Source organism: Leucopleurus acutus, assembly GCF_964270905.1.
Source record: "Leucopleurus acutus genome assembly, chromosome: 2".
In the NCBI taxonomy this organism is placed as follows: Eukaryota; Metazoa; Chordata; class Mammalia; order Artiodactyla; family Delphinidae; genus Leucopleurus; species Leucopleurus acutus.
In genome coordinates this window covers 163,455,056-163,472,716 of record NC_139143.1, presented here as the reverse complement: position 1 = coordinate 163,472,716, position 17,661 = coordinate 163,455,056, and the positions used below count along the sequence as shown (strand labels likewise).

Below are 17,661 nucleotides of genomic sequence, written 5' to 3'. Positions count from 1 at the left end.
CCTTCCGCGTACTTAGTTAGGTCTGAAAGTACGCGGCTGTACCTGTGCCTGTATCGCCGTACACTAGGTCTGCCCGAGCCTAACTCGGTGCGCATACTTGGTTCAGCCTGGGCTTACCTTACGCCTGCGGGCCGTGCACTCCTGCCCTGCAGATCTCCTCGCCGCGGGAGGCTAGAGGCTCACGGAAGAGGCAGCTCCCCGCGGCTCCAGCCCGGATTCCCGGCCAGGCCTGGCGCTCTCGGGCTGCGGGGGCGGGGCCTGAGGCCTGGGCTGTGTGGGGAGGGATGGGGCGGGGAGGGGGCGGGGAGGAGGAGGAGCAGGAAGGGGCGATGGCCGCTCCGCCCCCTGCCGCCCGGGCCGGCTCTCCCCCGCCCGCCCGGCTTCCGCGTCATGGTCCCGAGTGCCGCCCACCCGCCCCGTATAAAAGCGCCGCCGGCCTTGCCCCCGGGACTCGGCCCCATGGAGATGCCGCCGGCCGCGGCTGGCGCACGGCAGGGTGAGGCGCGCGCGACGGGGATGGGGCGCCAGTGCGGGCTTAGGGGGAGGGCGGAGGAGCGGATGGGAAGGGCTTTGGCTGGGACTGACCTGAGCGGGAGGGACGTGGGGCCGGTCGGCTCCGGCCTCCCCTACCCCCAGGATCCTCCCAACTTAGTCCAAGTCGGAGGATCTTGGGGGTAGGGAGACCGAGGTCCGGAGGAGGAAGAGAGCGCTCGCGAGGCTCTGGGCCGGGACACCCTAAGCGTCACCGAGCCCGGAGGCCAACCAGAGTTTCCCAGCAACTTTTCTCTCTGGTGGGTCACCCCGGAAACTTCCCCTCCCCCGGTCCGGGAGTCCGGCCACGGGCCCCGCGCCTCCTGGCCTGGGCTCCGAGCACTGGGCAGGCGGGCGGGAGGAGGCGATGGCTTCAAGGGGGAAGCCCCCCCACAACGCAGTTCCAACCCAGTGGGTTTCCATCTGAGAGCCCCGCCCCGCAGCTGTCGGGGCGCGTCGAGGTCCTCGGAGGCCTCCCAAGACTTCTGGGTCCCCTGGGTTGGCGGGGGGCTGGGGTTGGGGTGGGAGGAGGGGTCAGACTGCCTAAGTTCAAGTCCTTGCGCCATCAGCTAACAGCTGGATGACCTAGAGCAAGTTCGTAACGTCTGTGGCTCAGTTTCCTCCTTTGTATTATGGGACTGATGCTCCCTAGCTGGGAAGGCTTTTGAGAGGATAACAGAGGCAACACGGAAGATGGCTTTGCATTTTGCATACTGCCACCAGTCCGTGTGGTCTCATCCTGTTGGATGGGGCGGGGTCAGGAGAGGGGTGAGAGAGAGCGAGCCATTCCGCATCCCTAACCCTCATGGTTGTCATACAGGAGCTGTGACAAGTGCCTTCCACCAGTCTGAGCTGTGAGTGGCCGGTGGAGAGAGAGGCCCACCCAGGAAGCCACCCCACCATGAGTCTGTGGGAGCTTGAAGACGGCCACAGCTGCCGAGGGACCCCCAGGCCGGCCCAGGAGTCCACGGCTGAGGAGGCAAGGACTGCAGAGCTGCAGATGAAGGTTGACTTCTTCCGGAAGCTGGGCTACTCATCTGCTGAGATCCACAGTGTCCTGCAGAAGCTGGGGGTCCAGGCAGACACCAACACTGTGCTGGGCGAGCTGGTGAAACATGGGTCAGCGGCCGAGCGGGAGCGCCAGGCATCGCCGGACCCTTGCCCTCAGCTGCCTCTGGTCCCCCGGGGCGGGGGCAACCCCAAGGCCCCCATTCTGGAGCCCTCTCCCCCCGAGGAGGACAAGGAGGGCAGTGACCTGAGGCCTGTGGTCATCGATGGGAGCAACGTGGCCATGAGGTACATGTCACTTCTGTGGCCAAGACTGTGGCCGTGTGTCTCTGCACCTCTGGTAGAGAGGATTTCGGAAAGGAGTTTGACCTCTTCTCCAGACGGGTCTAGAGGAAGGGAAAGCCCTTTGTGGAGGCCCTACTGTGTGCCAGGAGGCTCCCTTAATCCTCATGGCTTCTTGGAAGTGGGTTTTAGGGATGTTTGAGGGAGCTCAAAGTGTTGCTCAGGGTCACACGACTGGTAAGTGCCGGAGCAAAGATTCGAACTCAGGTCCTTCTGTCTCCAGAGCTACCTTATGCTCTTCAAGAGGGATCAGACTGTGGGCTCCAGCTTACTACATAGGAGCCTTCTTTCCTCCTCCATGAGATGGGGATAACCCACCCCCTCAAGTGGTGGTTGTGAGGAGTGAATGCACAGAACCTGGAGAGAAGTAAGGGCTCATTAATCAGTAGTAGTTGTTGTTATTGTTACTATTATTCGGAGTCTGGGACTGCTGAGGCCTTGTCCCAGACCTGGGCTCCCATGGAAGCGAGCCCAGCTACTGAGGCCTTTGTAGCTGTGACCAAGAGTAACCTTGAGGATCTGGCTCTGCATCAGGGGTGTGGTGGGTAGCTTGATCCTTTGGCTCCAGGGGAGCAGTGACTTGGGTCACTTCTGCTGGAGCCACCTGTGCTGGCCTGGGCTCTGAGGGCTCCCCAGGGGCCAGAGCCAGGACTCAGCCCCATAACCATCCCACCTCTCCCCTACGCAGGCTCGGGGGGTTGGGGGGAGAGGGGAAGGGTGGCGGGAGGGCTGCCGCGGACCCCAGGGAGCCCAGACTTCCCTTCCATCCAGGCCCTGCCCTCTGGCCCTGCTTTCTCCCAGTCCTTTCAAGGCAGGCTGGTGAGTCAGGGTTGGGTGGATGGTTCACAAGGAAAGGTTCCTGTGGGTGTGGATGGGGAGATCCCATACACAGGTGTGGAGTGGGAAGGGCTCCTCCCCTGGCTTCCCTGAGGTCTCTCAGGTGGGCTGCCTAAGGCCTCTAGGCCTTTGCCCCCTCTGCCCCTCCCACACCTGGCCCAGCTGGCCCAGCTCAGCTGTCTGGCTGGTCCTGGCCCAGCGCAGCAGGTGTGCAGGTGGCCCTCTTCCAGCCACTTTTGGGTCAGTCAGTCTTCCCATCTCTGAAATGGACAGAGCCTAGGTGGAAATTGAGGAAAGCTGGCATGCACAGGCCAGCGGCCGCCGGTCCCGATGTGTGCTTTGAGAGTTAGGGGATCCCTCTCAGCAGTGTTTGGCTGGGATCAGTCAGTGGCTCCCTCCTCCAGGGGCTGGGCCAGGAGCGCCGAGCCCCGGGGGCAGCCATGTGCTGTGTGTGTTTGTGTCCCGGCAGAAGGAGGAGGGGCCTGGGCGGGAGGAGGGGCAGGTGATGCAGTGGGTGGCCAGAGGCCGAGCCGCAGGGGCTTTCTGAGCTGGGGCAGTAGCAGGAGGGGAATTCCAGCCTCAAACTTCCTGTCTCAGCTGCTGCAGGGTTCCTGCCCTCCTGCCCCCTCCCGCCCAGGGCTGGCGGGCCAGCCCCTGCCATATGCAAATCGTGGGGAAATTCACCTCTGTTTCCTTCTAAGGGAATTTTTCTCCACTAGCTGGGCCCGGCCCAGGCAGATCTTTTCACCTGGGTAGCCTGCCTTTTGGCCCTGCCCTGTGCCCTAGGGCGGGAGCCGCTGAGCTGGAGTCTCCTACGGAATCGCACATCTTACCAGAGTCTCGTTAGACAGGCTGAGGGGCCCTGACCTTCTGGGCCGACAGGACTGTGGTGTGGGATGGGAGGATGTCTGGTTTTCCCGTGCCAGCACAGCTTCCTCCACAGCAGCGAAGGGGGTCTAAAGTTAGCTGTAGAGAGGCACTCCTGGCTTGGGAGGGCAGGATCTGGGCTTGACTCAAGGGACTGGAACATGTGTTCTACTTCTCCCAAGACTAAGGCTCTGACCACCTGCTTAAGGGACATTCTGGGGGCTAGGGCGGCTGAGAGCAGACTTGTCCCCAGCCAGGGTTTCTGATGCCCAGAAGCAGTACACTGTCCTGGAAGCCCCGGTGTCCCATGAAGTCCCAGGGCTTGCAGGTGCTGGCCTGGGATGGGGCATATGCAGGTACACACGTATGTATAGAAGGAGGCAGGTAAATGCATGTGCAGACTGCGTACCTGAGACAGGGATCCAAGGCACAGATGATCCCATCCCCACATTTCTGGAGAGACAGAAGGCCTAGGGCAGGGGGAAGCACTGGGCATTGCGAAGACAGACCTGGGACCTGACCCATCCTGCCAGGTCAGGGAAGGCCACTCAGAGGCAGTGACACCTCACCTGGGTCCTGACAGAGGAGAGGAGTTTGCCAGGTGCATGGTTTTCCCTGTTCCCAGCCTGCCCCACCCTCTGAACAGTTTGTTCACACTCAACTTCGGGAGCTTTTTTCTTTCCTAAATAAACCTCAGCTCTTCTGTTAGGGGCAATCCAGTACCCCCAGATGTGGGTTCAAGTTCTGCCTCTTACCAGTAGCCGGGGGACCTTCGATGAGTCTCAGAGCCTTGTAAGGATGAAGCAAGGAGCTGTGCCACGTACCTGGCCTCCAGCAGGTGCTTGGTACCCACCCATCCCCGCTCCGGGCCTGCTGTCAGGGTTGGCACTTGTCTCTGTACTGTCGTAGCATCAACACCCGTGGTGGCTATGAGCACAGCCTCTGGGTCTGCATTTCGGTTGGACCGCTGCTACTGTGTGATGCTGGCAACTGGTTGCCCTCTGTGGACCAGTTTCCACACCTGAATAAAAGGGCAAGTGGGACTTCCCTGGTGGTCCAGGGGTTAAGACTGCGCACTTCCAATGCAGGGGGCTCGGGTTCAATCCCTGGTCGGTCAACTAAGATCCCACATGACACGCAGCACAGCAAAAAAAAAAGTGGGGTGGGCCAGGGCCCTTTAATGACAGTACCCTCCTCAGAGACTTGCTGGTGATTCAGTATTGAGCATGGAGATCAGGGCCTGCCTCACAGCTCTTAGTAAATGTTAACTTTTATTATAAGCAGGCCGGCAGATGGCAGGGAGGCCCCACCTGGTGGGGATGAGCCCTGCCTTCCGGCTGGACTTTGCCTCACCTGCAGTTTACGGAGACCTTCAGCCCTGGGAGCCCCCCGCCTCACTCCCAGACAGCCTCCGTGCCCGCCAGCTACCCTACCTCCCTTTCTACTTCTCTTGGGGCTCCAGCTATTACCGCCCCCAAGCCAGCCACAGGATGTGGTTGGCCATGGAGTTGCCTCTTTTGCATAACGCTTATTCTGTTTCATGTGCCAAATAATGAGAGTCTCAGTTGTTCGCTGAGGGGCAGGGACTGTCGGGGTGAGAGCCCCAGCTGACCCCTTCCAGGCCCCTAGCCTGGTCCTGGAGCCCTGCCATGACACCCAGTATCACCTGGGAGCCCCCTTCCACTCCCAGGAAGCCAGCTGGAACCTCCACTTTGTTGGACTGCCTTTGGCCTCAAGAAAACAGGAACGTTGTCGCACTGACATGGGCCCTTCTTAAGGAGGCTGCAGACCTCCCGGCCCATTTTTCAGACAGAGAGGCTGAGCCAGAGCAACCTCAGGGCTTGCGTCTGGGCCCAGCCGCATTTGGATGGGGTGAGGTCTGGTCCACGGCCCTGGGATGTCCCATTTCCCAGCTCTCCTGCTGGCAGAGTCCCCAGAGTCTCCCAGACCGTCTTTTTGCCTCGGGTCATGCCTTCTCCAAAAGGGCAAGAAGAGAACAGGGAGTCCAGGCGTTTTGGGGAATTGGCAGTCAGAGGAAAAGCAATTCCTTTCCCTTTCAGAACGGAAGGCCTCACAGCTGCCTCCTGCCCTGTGTCCCTCGCCCTCCTCAGTCCCAGCCCCTGCGGTTTGAGCAGGACTGAACTGTAATCCAACTTTAATCCGGAGCAATCTGGTTTCTCCTTCCCAGCACCCACCCTCAGCCCTGCCGAGCCGGCGAGGGAGGGGTGGTGACTGAGTCAGCCTGTGTGTATCTGTGTCCCCATGGTCCCAGTGCCTTTCCCCCACCCCCAGGTGTGTTGTAAGCGGCCTGACCCTTCCCCATGTGGGAAGCGAGTGCTGCCAGATTCCTGGGCGTTTCCTCACTGTCAGGAGACGGAACCTCAGGGAAAGCCCCGGGTCTGGCCATCCCTGGCGGTGTGGGAACCAGCAGGGAATACAGGCCCTAGGCCCCCGGCCAGAAGGCAGGGGGCTGAGCCCAGCAGCTCCGCCGGCCAGGGCAGGGGCTGGAGTGCAACCCACCTCCCTCCTGTGCGGCTGGGAGCAGCAGGCCGACCCCGTCCTCTTCTCCTCCCCAGCCACGGGAACAAGGAGGTCTTCTCTTGTCGGGGTATCCTCCTGGCAGTGAACTGGTTTCTGGAGAGGGGCCACACAGACATCACAGTGTTTGTACCATCTTGGAGGAAGGAGCAGCCTCGGCCCGATGTGCCCATCACAGGTGAGTGGCACCTCTGAAGGGGCATGGTCTCCCTGCCCCAGGAGCCCCTGTTCTCAATAGAGACCCTTTGGGCGTGAGCAACAGCTTCTAGATCCCAAGCAGGGCCGGCATTCTTTTCCTGGCTTTTGCCGTCCTCAGCATCCCTGCTCTGAACAGCGGTCCTTGGAGATCACCTTGGGCAACCTCTGCCTCCGGGTCCTGGGCACCTCCCTCACCTAATGGTGGCGTGCTCTTGCCACGTCCGCAACGGCACAGGGGCAGCGTGGTGTGGCGGCTAAGCCCCTGGGCTCTGGAATCCTGGCTCCGTCCCTTCTGGCTCTGAGCCACCTGCCCCTCATCTGAGACGCGGGATGGGGTGAGGATCTGATAAACTCGCAGGGTTGGTTGTGAGGATCACACAGGTTAATGCACGTAGGTGCTCAGAAGGGCACCCGGCACACACACGGCAAGCGCCAGCTGCCACCATTGCTCTTACATGAGCCCCAGCCTTCGGGAGGAGAGCCTGAGTTTGTTTCCCTGGAAGTCTTGAGATCTGGGGGCAGGCTGGCTGGGGCCGCCCGCTCCAAGAGAAGCAGCCCCTTCTGGGTGGGTCCTTCTGTCCTGGTTGAGACACTCCTCTGACCCCAGCTCAAGCCGCGGCTCATTCCTAGATCCCTCGAGAACAGGCTGGGCGCGACCAGGCCTGGTGTCCAGGAGCGGGAAGGAGGCAGCCCAGCTCTACTTGAGGAGCCTTCCCTGAGCAGGACCTGCCAGGCTGTTCTCCGGGGTCCTTGGTCTTTGGGCAGCAAACTAGGCGCCAGGCCCAGCGAGGGGCTGAGCCTCAGCAGTGGCCTCTGCAGAGCCTCTTCCTGTTCCCGCGACCCTGGAGTTGAGAGCCCCGTGTCCGGCAACCGGGGGTTCAGGGAGCCCTGCGAGCTGGCTCTGGGTCCAGGCTGGGCCCTGACCTGCGCCCCTGCTGCCTCCCAGACCAGCATATCCTGCGGGACCTGGAGAAGAAGAAGATCCTGGTGTTCACGCCGTCGAGGCGTGTGGGCGGCAAGCGCGTGGTCTGCTATGACGACCGCTTCATCGTGAAGCTGGCCTTCGAGTCCGATGGCATCGTGGTCTCTAATGACACTTACCGGGACCTCCAGGGCGAGCGGCAGGAGTGGAAGCGCTTCATCGAGGAGCGGCTGCTCATGTACTCCTTCGTCAACGACAAGTACGTTCCCGACAACGCCGGGAGGTGCCTGTGGGAGGGGTGGAGCTGGGGCGACTGTGCTGCAGGGCCGTGGCCTCGGGCCCAGGCAGCAGGCCCCACGTAGGAAGGGTCAGGCTGGGGCCAGACTGGGGCTTTCTAATCTGGGGGGTGGAGAAGGAGCATGTGGCACAGGGTGGCCAGTGCTTCCAAGAGAGCATCTCCACTCGCCAGCGCCGCAGCTCTGACCAGAGGCCAGCGGACGCAGCCTTAGATTCAGACGTTCGGCCTCTGCGAGCTCCCAGCAGGAGAGTCGCCCTAAAGGCGCCCATGGCTGCGGCCTTCTGGCCTGGGACCTCCTCCACTCCCTTGGGACAGTACCCCCTAGAGCCCAGGGATGTCCTGCTGGGCAGACACCAGTTTTAGGAGCTGCCCTCCTCTCCATGCTATCGAGGCTTCCTGTCCTGCCCCCTCGTCGGCACTGGGAAGTCCCCCTTCATGTCTCGCACCTCCTCCACAGGTTCATGCCCCCTGATGACCCCTTGGGCCGTCACGGGCCGAGCCTGGACAACTTCCTGCGTAAGAAGCCACTCGTGGCCGAGCACAGGAAGCAGCCGTGTCCCTATGGTAAGACCCCCAGCTCCACCCTCCAGGGCCCTGCTCACGCCATCCCCTTCCTCTCTTGCCTGAGTCGGGCTGCGTCCCACGTTCTTTCTCTCGGGGGACCCCCAACCCCATGTTTCCTGTGCTACCCACTTCCGTCTCCCACCCCCTGGTTCTAGAGCCCCCCCGGCTGAGAGCCCTCCTCAATTCTCTCCCAGGGAGGAAATGCACCTATGGGATCAAGTGCCGATTCTTCCACCCCGAGCGGCCAAGCCGGCCCCAGCGCTCTGTGGCTGACGAGCTCCGTGCCAACGCCCTCCTCTCGCCCCCCAGGCCGCCGAGCAAGGAGAGAAGTGGCCGGCGGTCTTCACCCTCCTCTCAGCCCGGCTCTCTGCCAACAGAGCACGAGCAGTGCAGCCCGGATGGGAAGAAGCTGGGGGCCCAGGCATCCCCGGGACCCCCCCGGGAAGGCCTGACACAGACCTTCAACCCAGCAGGCAGGAGCCTCCCACCTCGTGGGGGCAGTGGCAGCAGCTTTGGGCCCTCGGACTGGTTTCCGCAGACCCTGGACTCTCTCCCGTATACCTCCCAGGATTGCCTGGACTCGGGCATTGGCTCCCTGGAGAGCCAGATGTCAGAACTCTGGGGGATTCGAGGCGGCGGCCCTGCTGAGCCGGGCCCACCTCGGGGCCCTTATGCCGGCTACCGCCCCTATGGGGCCGAGCTCCCCACCACTCCGGCCTTCTCTGCCTTCGGCCGGGCCATGGGTGCTGGCCACTTCAGCGTCCCTGCTGACTACGCACCCCCGCCAGCTGCCTTTCCACCCCGAGAGTACTGGTCTGAGCCGTACCAGCTGCCCCCAACCACCCCAGTCCTGCAGGAGCCCCGGGTGCCGGGCCCAGGGGCTGACAGGGGCCCCTGGGGCGGGGCGGGCAGTCTAGCCAAGGAGCGAGCCAGCGTGTACACCAAGCTGTGTGGCGTCTTCCCCCCGCACCTGGTGGAGGCTGTGATGGGGCGCTTCCCGCAGCTCCTGGACCCCCAGCAGCTGGCCGCCGAGATCCTCTCCTACAAGTCCCAGCACCACAGCGAGTAAGCCGGCCAGCCGCCCGGGCAGCACCTCCGGCCTCCGAGGGCTGCCGGGCTGGGCTTTGAGCCTTCGAGCAGCCCAGCCCCGGCCCCAGCCTGGAGGCTGCGCAGAGGGAGGATTCGAGTAGGGAAGAGAACCCACAAACCAAAGATACTGTAGGATTGGTTCTGGCACCTGTAGGCGTCCGCCAAGGGGTCGGGAGCGATCGCCCTGTTGATGCATATTGTGTCTGTAGTTCAAGGAGACGCTGCCGGTAACGGCTGTCAGTCCGTGGCTGAGGCCCAAACCCTCCTTCCTCTCAGAGGGCGGGGAGGGAGGCAGCGGGGAGCAGAGGCCTGGGCTGGGGGCCCTCTGCACGGCCCCCCACCTCCGCCCCGTCCCTGGGATGCCGGCCTTGGCCGGCTCGTTGGGCACCGTGTGCCCGCCCTCCGTGGGCCCTCCTCTAAGCCAATGAGGCCTCGTCCGTGCTCTAGCGGGCACGGGGCTTCATGTTAGTAAGCAAGATGCTTCTTAATAACCCACTTCCACTTCCGTCCCACTCTGTGCTCCTATCCCATCGCTCCTGCAGGGTCAAGGGCATTCTGCCCCACCCTCTCCTCCTCCCCCCTTCCTCTGTGTTCAGAGCCATCTCGCCCTTCCCCAAGGGGGGACATGGGTATGTGTGTGTACAGGTGTAAATGTTAAATATTTTAACTGGAAAGCCCTCGCCTCTCTTCACACATCAATAAAGTACAATCTGAGCCCCTCTAAGAGGTGATGGTCTTTGTTGCTTCCGGGTGGAGCCGGCTCCTGGGTGATGGAAGGTCACAGGTGGGCACCCCGGATCTTCCTCCACACCAGCTCCCTGACCCTTCTCTGGAAGGAGGGTTTTCTGAGTTCTACCGAGAGTGCTCTGTCCCTTGGGGTAGAGGAGTCCTTCCTGAGGCCTTGGGTCAGGCCTTGAGAGGAGGCGGCTGTGGACACACGGGCAGAGTGTCAGGAAGCAGAAGCGTGAAGCTTGGAGTCCTGAGGCTGCAGCGTGGGGAAGGGGTGCTGTTGCGGGAGAGTAGGGGGATGGATCAGGCTGGCCCCTCCGTCTGCCCCGTGAGCAGAGCTGAGCGTTCCAGGAGAGCTTGTAGAGTGGGCCTAAGGGCTCAGCTCTGTCCCATCCTCCCAGATCTTACCCTGCTTCAGGCCTGGAGTGGAGTAGGGGGGCACTGGGGTGGAATCAGCCTGGAGAGGCCCTGCCAGGGTAACCTCCAAGCAGGAGGGCAGGGGTGGGGACCTCCTGGGAAGGGGTGTCCCTGGTGGGGACACCAGGGAAGTCCTACACAATTTTTTCTTTTTCAGATAAAAATGAGGTATAAATGTTAAGTGTTTTAAGTGAAAAGCTGGACAGTCAGATGATCCCCAAACACCATCAGCAGTGGAAAAAATAGTTTTAAGAATTACACCTTTGGGCTTCCCTGGTGGCACAGTGGTTGAGAGTCTGCCTGCCAATGCAGGAAACACGGGTTCGAGCCCTGGTCTGGGAAGATCCCACATGCCGCGGAACAACTAGGCCCGTGAGCCACAACTACTGAGCCTGCGCGTCTGGAGCCTGTGCTCCGCACCAAAAGAGGCCGAGATAGTGAGGCCCGCGCACCACGATGAAGAGGGGCCCCCACTCGCCGCAACTAGAGAAAGCCCTCGCACAGAAACAAAGACCCAACACAGCCATAAATAAATAAATAAAGGAGTTCCTTTAAAAAAAAAAAGAAAAGAAAAAAGAATTACATCTTTGAACATTTCACCCAATTTGTACTTTTTATTTGTGAAGCTTTTATTGTATCTATTTTTTTCTAGAAACTGCTTTCCCATAGAATGGCTGTGCAGCATGTTGTAGGAAAGGCCACCCCGGTGATCTCCCTGCACATTAGGGTCCCCCCCGCCCCCCGCCAGTTGCTCTTGGCCCAGAACGCTCTGTAGAAGCCTGCACTTGAGGCGGGAATCTGCACGCAGGATGTGATAGTGACTGCAGCAAACATTACTTCCAAGCCCCCATGTCGCGCTCTACCAGGCGCTCTGTGCCTGCCGTGTCCAGCCGCCTCGGGACGCTTTACCTGCACCAGGAAACGTCGCTGCCTCGTTTATAAAATAGTTTTTCCAGTCGAGAACTGTATTCCAGATTAAAGGCTACTCATGGGCCTTTGTGTTTATAGACAGGAAGCTAAAATACCGGACTGTCCAGTTCATTATCAGCCGCTGACGAAGCTGAGTGACTTGCCCGAGGTCCCACGGAGGACAGACTCAGGCAGGGCCTCTGCTTGGGGTCCCCTGGCCCCACAAACCTGAGGAAGGGAGGGACCCAGACGCTAGTTCGCAGTGACTCTCGGGCCCCTGAGGGGGATGGAGGTGGAGGGGGGGCCCTCAGCCCCGCCCCTCACAGCCACGTGGAGTTACATCTGCATGGGGACCCTCCAGCCGGAGGGCTGCCCTGACCACCCCACGGCCCTGCTCACGGCAGGTGCGCCAGCAGTCCCACCCACACGGCCCCCTCTCTGCACACCACGGGGCGGGGAGGGTCGTGAAGGCCGTGAGGCCCCAAGGGAGGCCTGGAAGGAGAAGCAGGGCGTCTTCACCCCTCTGCCCATCCCACCAGCCTGATCGCCGTACACGTGAAGGCTCACACTTGGTTCCTGACCAGAGCTGAACTCTTGGTCATTCACGGCTCCTGCTTTGTGGGGAGGGGAGGAAGAGGCAGATTCCACAGGCAGGTGGGCAGTGGACAGGCGGCAGCGGGCAGCAGGTCCGGGCTTGCTGTGGTACCGCCTGGCCTTGCTGGCTCGCCGGCAGGCACGGACAAGGGCAGCAGAGCCCACACGGCAGGTGCGAGCTGGGGCCGGGCTCGTGGAGGACTGAGTCAGTTCGGTGCCCCATCGTCTTTGCTTTCCCGGCAGCTTCGGCCTGGCTGAGCTGGGCTGGCCGTCCAAGGTTCGGAGCCTCGCCTCCAGGCCTCTTTCTCAATCTGGCTTCCGGGCAGAGCTCAGAGGCTGCCAGGCCCAATGCCCAGCATGTTTCTTTCCCAGGACTTGGGTTTTAACTGCGAAGTTTTCCTCACCACCTCCTGCCCCACCCACTGAAGCATCTTTATTCACGAGGCCTCAGCGTCCCCACCTGTGAAAGGGATATGATGGTCCCTGCTTCTCCCTAGATTTGACAAGAGGACACCTCAGTGTGGCTGGTGGCAGCACAGGAGGGAGCAGCCCTGGGTTCGGGTCCCCCTCACTGGCTGTGTGGCCCTCTCGGGGCCTGGGCTTCCTGGCCTACCTCACAATACGGTTGTAAAGTGTGAGAGAAAGACAAGTATCACGTGATATTGCTTATTTGTGGAATCTAAAAAAATGGTACAAATGAACTTATTTACAGAACAGAAATAGAGTCACAGCTGTAGAAAACAAACTTATGGTTACCAAGGGGGAAGAGGTGTTGGGGAGGGATGAATTGGGAGATTGGGATGGACGTGTACACACTACTGTATATAAAACAGATAACTAATAAGAACCTGCTGTACAGCACAGGGAACTCTACTCAGTACTCTGTAATGACCTATAGGGGAAAAGAATCTAACAAAGAACGGATATATGTATATGTATAACTGAGTCACTTTGCTGTACACCTGAAACTAACACAACATTGTAAATCAGTGATACGCCAATAAAAAAAATTTTAAATAATAAAAGAAAATAGAAATACTTGGGGGGAAAAAGAAGTGTGAAAGAGAGAGTGCCAGGGCCAGAACGTGACCCTGAGACAGGATCTCAAGCCACTGAGGTGCTGGAGGGGCTCAAGCTCCAGTCACTGCCCTGCCAGCTCTTTCCTCCTTTTGTTTTCCTGGTTCCAGGGGATGAGAAGCCAATGGGGAGCGTCTGCAAATCCCTGCATTGGGAAATGACCCTGGGGCGCTCACAGAGGATGGCCTCCTGCCAGCCCTTCCCCCAACCCCCCTAGGCCCCTACACCCCACCCTGGGGCTCTCACCAGCAGGGGCCTGACCCTGGGTCTTCTTGCAAGTTCTGTCCTGCACTCGGGTTAACCACACTGGGGCGCAGGATGACTACGGAAACCTTGGCCTCCCTGGCAGGGAACTGGATGCAATTCCCTGCCTGGAGGTCCCCGCCCCCTCTGTCCCCATCGCACCACGCCAGCCTGACTGAAGCCCTACCGTCCCTAAAGATCTGAGGGCCTAAACTAGGAGCAGGAGAGCTTTGGGGCTCCAGGAGAGCAGCTCCTGGGCAACCTCCACCCCAGTGCTGCTAACACCCCAAACAGCACTGGTCTCCTGCAGGGTGGTATGGGGGAGTGGCTGGGAGAGGCCACCAGTCACCATCCAGCTGCCACTTCCTCCCTCTTCCCACACTCTGTGCCCTCCCTCCTCCTCCCAGTTCCCCTGGAAAAGCCAGACTGTGTCTCCCCTACACAGAAGGGCAAGCCCCCTGCCCTGAAGGAGGCGCTGGGCAGGTCTCTGCGAGAAACAGACTGAGCGAGCCACAGAGAAACTGGGATTCAAGGGGACACAAATCTAGAGTTGGGGGAGGGGTAGTGCCATCAGCCCAAGCCCTGGGCCCAGCTGGTCTCCAGGGGTTCCTGCCCCTAAAGAAGGCAGTTCCGGGATCCTCGCACTTTTGCCCCAGGGATCCTCAAACCTCTGGCTCATTTTTTTCCCCTAGACCATATAGCAGGGTGAGTAGAGGGTGGTGAGTAAGAGCCTGTTCTGGGGGCCTCCTAGGTCATGGGAAGGGTGTGGGAGATTTGGCTGAAAGGGACAGGAAGTAGGGCCCTACAATTAAGGAAAACGAAGCCTTCCCAGGCCATGGTATGTAAATCCTTCCGGCTAGTTCCTGGACGGGGAGGAGGCCCCAGGCTGTCATTCTGGGGTGTGGCCTCAAAGCCCGACTCAAGGCCGCTACTGGTGATCTTAAACTGCTCACCCATTTAAGAAATGGCTGCAGAACTAGGTGGGAGAAATGGACTGGGCAACCCACCCACCGCACAGGGTTAGGCTTGTTGCTAGGAGGCAGGTCCCTGGGAAGGGTCCAAAGGCTCTGATTCCGGCTGCTCTCCAGAGAAGAGCCTCGCTAAAGGCCAGGGGCGCTGTGGTGCTCTGCCTGCCACCTGCTGGCACCTGCTGGTAAGGACTGCCAGGGGAGCAGGGGGCCTGCTTAGCCCACAGGGCTGCCAGCCCAGGCCTGAGCACAGGGCCTGGAAACTGGGACGCTCGGCAGGATCGGAAAACACAAACCTAAAGAGAAAAGTATGGAAAGTAAGCGCTAAGGCAGAAACAGGGAATTCTCAGGGGTCTTTGCAGCTCCACCTGGAAAGCAACACCAGAGGTCACAGTCCACCCTACAAAGTTTAGAGTTCCAGAAAATTCCAACTGTTCTGGGTAACAAGTTACCCAAGAAAAATTCTCAGGAACTGGACAAATAGGGAGGAAAGGAAAAGGAGAAAGAAATACTTGTATTTTTTTTTGGCTGCACTGGGTCCTTGTTGCTGAGCGCGTGCTTTCTCTAGTTGCGGCGAGCGGGGGCTCCTCTTCTTGGCGGTGCGCAGGCTTCTCACTGCGGTGGCCTCTCCTGCTGTGGAACATGGGCTCTAGGTACGCGGGCTTCAGGAGTTGCGGCGCTCGGCCTCTAGGGCGCGCAGGCTCAGTAGTTGTGGCTCGCAGACTCAGTTGCTCCGCGGCATGTGGGATCTTCCCAGACCAGGGATTGAACCTGTGTCTCCTGCATTGGCGGGCAGATTCTTAACCACTGCGCCACCAGGGAAGTCCCTGTATTCCTATTTTTAAAGTGATATGGAAGATAAAGTCACAGTGAGTTCCACGTATTTCAACCCTTTGGCTCAGCCACCCCACCGCTAAGCATTGTGTTTGCAAAATGATGTGTGTAATGCACCACAACACTGTCTGAAACAGCAAAAGATGGGAAATAACAGTAACACTATCAGTAGAGGACTGGGTTAGATAGATTTTGGTAACAAACGTAATGGGAGTATCAGGTAGCCAACAGAAACGAGGCCACCGCATTTATAGAACATTTTCTAAGCTATATTACTAGCTGAAAAAAGTATGCTCCCATTTCGGTAATAGACACACATACGTGTCCATGTTGCTCACGAATGTACAAGGTTCTTCTGGAAGGATACACAGGAAACTGTCTCCGGGAAGGACAACTGGGAGCAGAGGGGCAGGTGGACTGATTTTTCATTGACCGCACTTCAGTACCACTTGAATATACGCCACTTGCATGTATTACTTATTCAGATTAGATTTTTTTTTTTTTTTTGCGTTACGCAGGCCTCTCACTGCTGTGGCCTCTCCCGTTGCAGAGCACAGGCTCCGGACGCGCAGGCTCAGCGGCCATGGCTCACAGGCCCAGCCGCTCTGCAGCATGTGGGATCTTCCTGGACTGGGACACGAACCCGTGTCCCCTGCATCGGCAGGCGGACTCTCAACCACTGCGCCACCAGGGAAGCCCCAGATTAGATATTTTAAAGCACCCTTGGGTAGAGAAGTAAGTTATGGAGGTGCAGATGGGGATCTGAGGAGGGCTGTATTGGCCAGGGGTCTCTAATGTTTATTCTTTTTTTTCTTTTTGGCACCACACGGATTATGGCATCTTCGTTCCCCAACCAGGGATCAATCCCTGGCCCACAGCAGTGCAAGTGCGGAGTCCTAAGCACGAGACCGCCAGGGAATTCCCAGCTAATGTTTATTCTTGTACACGAACGGTGAAAAGTTGGTGCACACCTGCCCCCAACATGTGCGTGTTGTTAAACCATGATAACTGCCATTTTGGAAGATCAAAATGGTTGACTGCTTGTGGTTCAACCTAATATTTATTTACAAATTATCTTACATGTACTAATGAATGAATATTTCTGCATATTATATAACACAAAGTGAGGAACTAAGTAAGGCTGAGCCAGAAAGTAGATATAAACCGAAGGCCTGCCGTGTTCTTCCCAGCCCCCAACCCCTCCCCTTGGAGACCAGCAGCCTTTGAAGTGGGGATGAGAATCAACTCCGCCACAGCCCATCTCAGTGAGGAAAACTGTTTCAAATCATGAAGCTTACCACTTATAAAATTCAGGCCTGATGATGTTAATTTGGATTAACACAGGAATGAGAACCTCAGCCCCTTCTTCTTCTTATCTCTGCACCTTCCAGGCACATCGCCCTCGCAGGGACTCAGTACGACCCCAGCCTGGGAGAAGTAAATGTGTGCAGAGCGCAGTCCTGCTCCCCCAGTGCAGCAGCGCCAGTCGGGCTTCCGATGTGAGTTGGGTTTTTTTGTTTTTTTGTTTGCGGTACACGGGCCTCTCACTGTTGTGGCCTCTCCCGTTGCAGAGCACAGGCTCCGGACGCGCAGGCTCAGCGGCCATGGCTCACGGGCCCAGCCGCTCCGCGGCATGTGCGATCTTCCCGGACCGGGGCACGAACCCGCGTCCCCTGCATCGGCAGGCGGACTCCCAACCACTACGCCACCAGGGGAGCCCCCGATGTGAGTTTTTTAAGTGTAATGATGCCTCAGTAATTTGGAGTAAGGCTAAGGGGCAGAGGAGTCAGAATAAAAGCAAAAACTAAGTCACACAGTGTTTCAAAACAGCATACTTACTGCTCTGAAGCTTAGGCCATTTAATTCTTGTTTCAGTTCCCCTACTTAGCACACAAGTCAAGAAGCCAAGAACACTCTCTTTAGAATACATGCTTACAGGGTACTTACATGACCCCAGACCCAAAGGCTCAATCTTGGAGTCGGAAATAATGCTAACGCCTGCTCCCTCCTCTTTCACAGCAAGGGATTTCCTTCTAAGCAAAGAGAATAAACTCCATCGTAGGGTAAACGTTTAACCTAATTATGGATCAATTTCCTACAGCACTCCGAAGGCCCCCAAGATGGGGACAGCAGCTTCGACAGGGCATGCTCTCAACCCTCACTAGCCCTGTCCAAATTCACAACACCTCCCTCCGTCTCTCCCCTGGGCCCCAAATGGCTTCTCACCTCCTGCTTTGTGGGTTGTTCCCGTTCTCTGTGTTCAACTTTTAGGGTCTGATGGTGTTTAGAGCACCTTGAGCTATTTCCTCATCTCCTGGAAGAGGGTACTTGAGACTCCCTAGGAAGCTCTGTACAGGCACCATCCTCCCAGGATAAGACATACAGTGCCTGGATTTTTTTTTAATATCTTGTAACTACCAAAAGGAGCAAAGGACAACCTATTCCCCTCTTAGAGATGAGAAGGTTAAAGACAGGAAGCCAAGTACTATTCCAAACCCAGCCAAGCTGGTGAAGGCAGTACCTTCTCAGTGGTCCTGGCAGCCGTTCCAGGGCAGGGGTCACTGGTGGGGGCAGCTAAGATGGGAGGACACAGGCCACCCAGCAGACCACCTCCACCAAGTGTCACAGATAGGAACTGCGAGGGCAACTGCTACCTAAATACACGTGTTCCTCCGCTAGGATGGTTGTTCCTCTAA

General features: G+C 58.7%; 1 protein-coding gene across 2 annotated transcripts; it reads left to right on the top strand.

The window, feature by feature from the left end:
• The first annotated feature begins 445 nt into the window (after positions 1-445).
• ZC3H12A (zinc finger CCCH-type containing 12A) lies at positions 446-9,450 on the top strand. 2 transcript variants are annotated; one of them, XM_082832523.1, is made up of 6 exons: positions 446-496; positions 1,352-1,827; positions 6,162-6,301; positions 7,268-7,502; positions 7,999-8,105; positions 8,300-9,450. In XM_082832523.1, the coding sequence occupies exons 2-6, from the start codon at positions 1,433-1,435 to the stop codon at positions 9,172-9,174; spliced, it is 1,752 nt and encodes a 583-aa protein (XP_082688649.1). In that variant the 5' UTR covers positions 446-496; positions 1,352-1,432; the 3' UTR covers positions 9,175-9,450. The 2 variants fall into 2 exon arrangements, with proteins under 2 accessions (XP_082688649.1, XP_082688650.1); XM_082832524.1 differs by lacking the exon at positions 446-496 and adding an exon at positions 706-791.
• Positions 9,451-17,661: the final 8,211 nt, after the last annotated feature.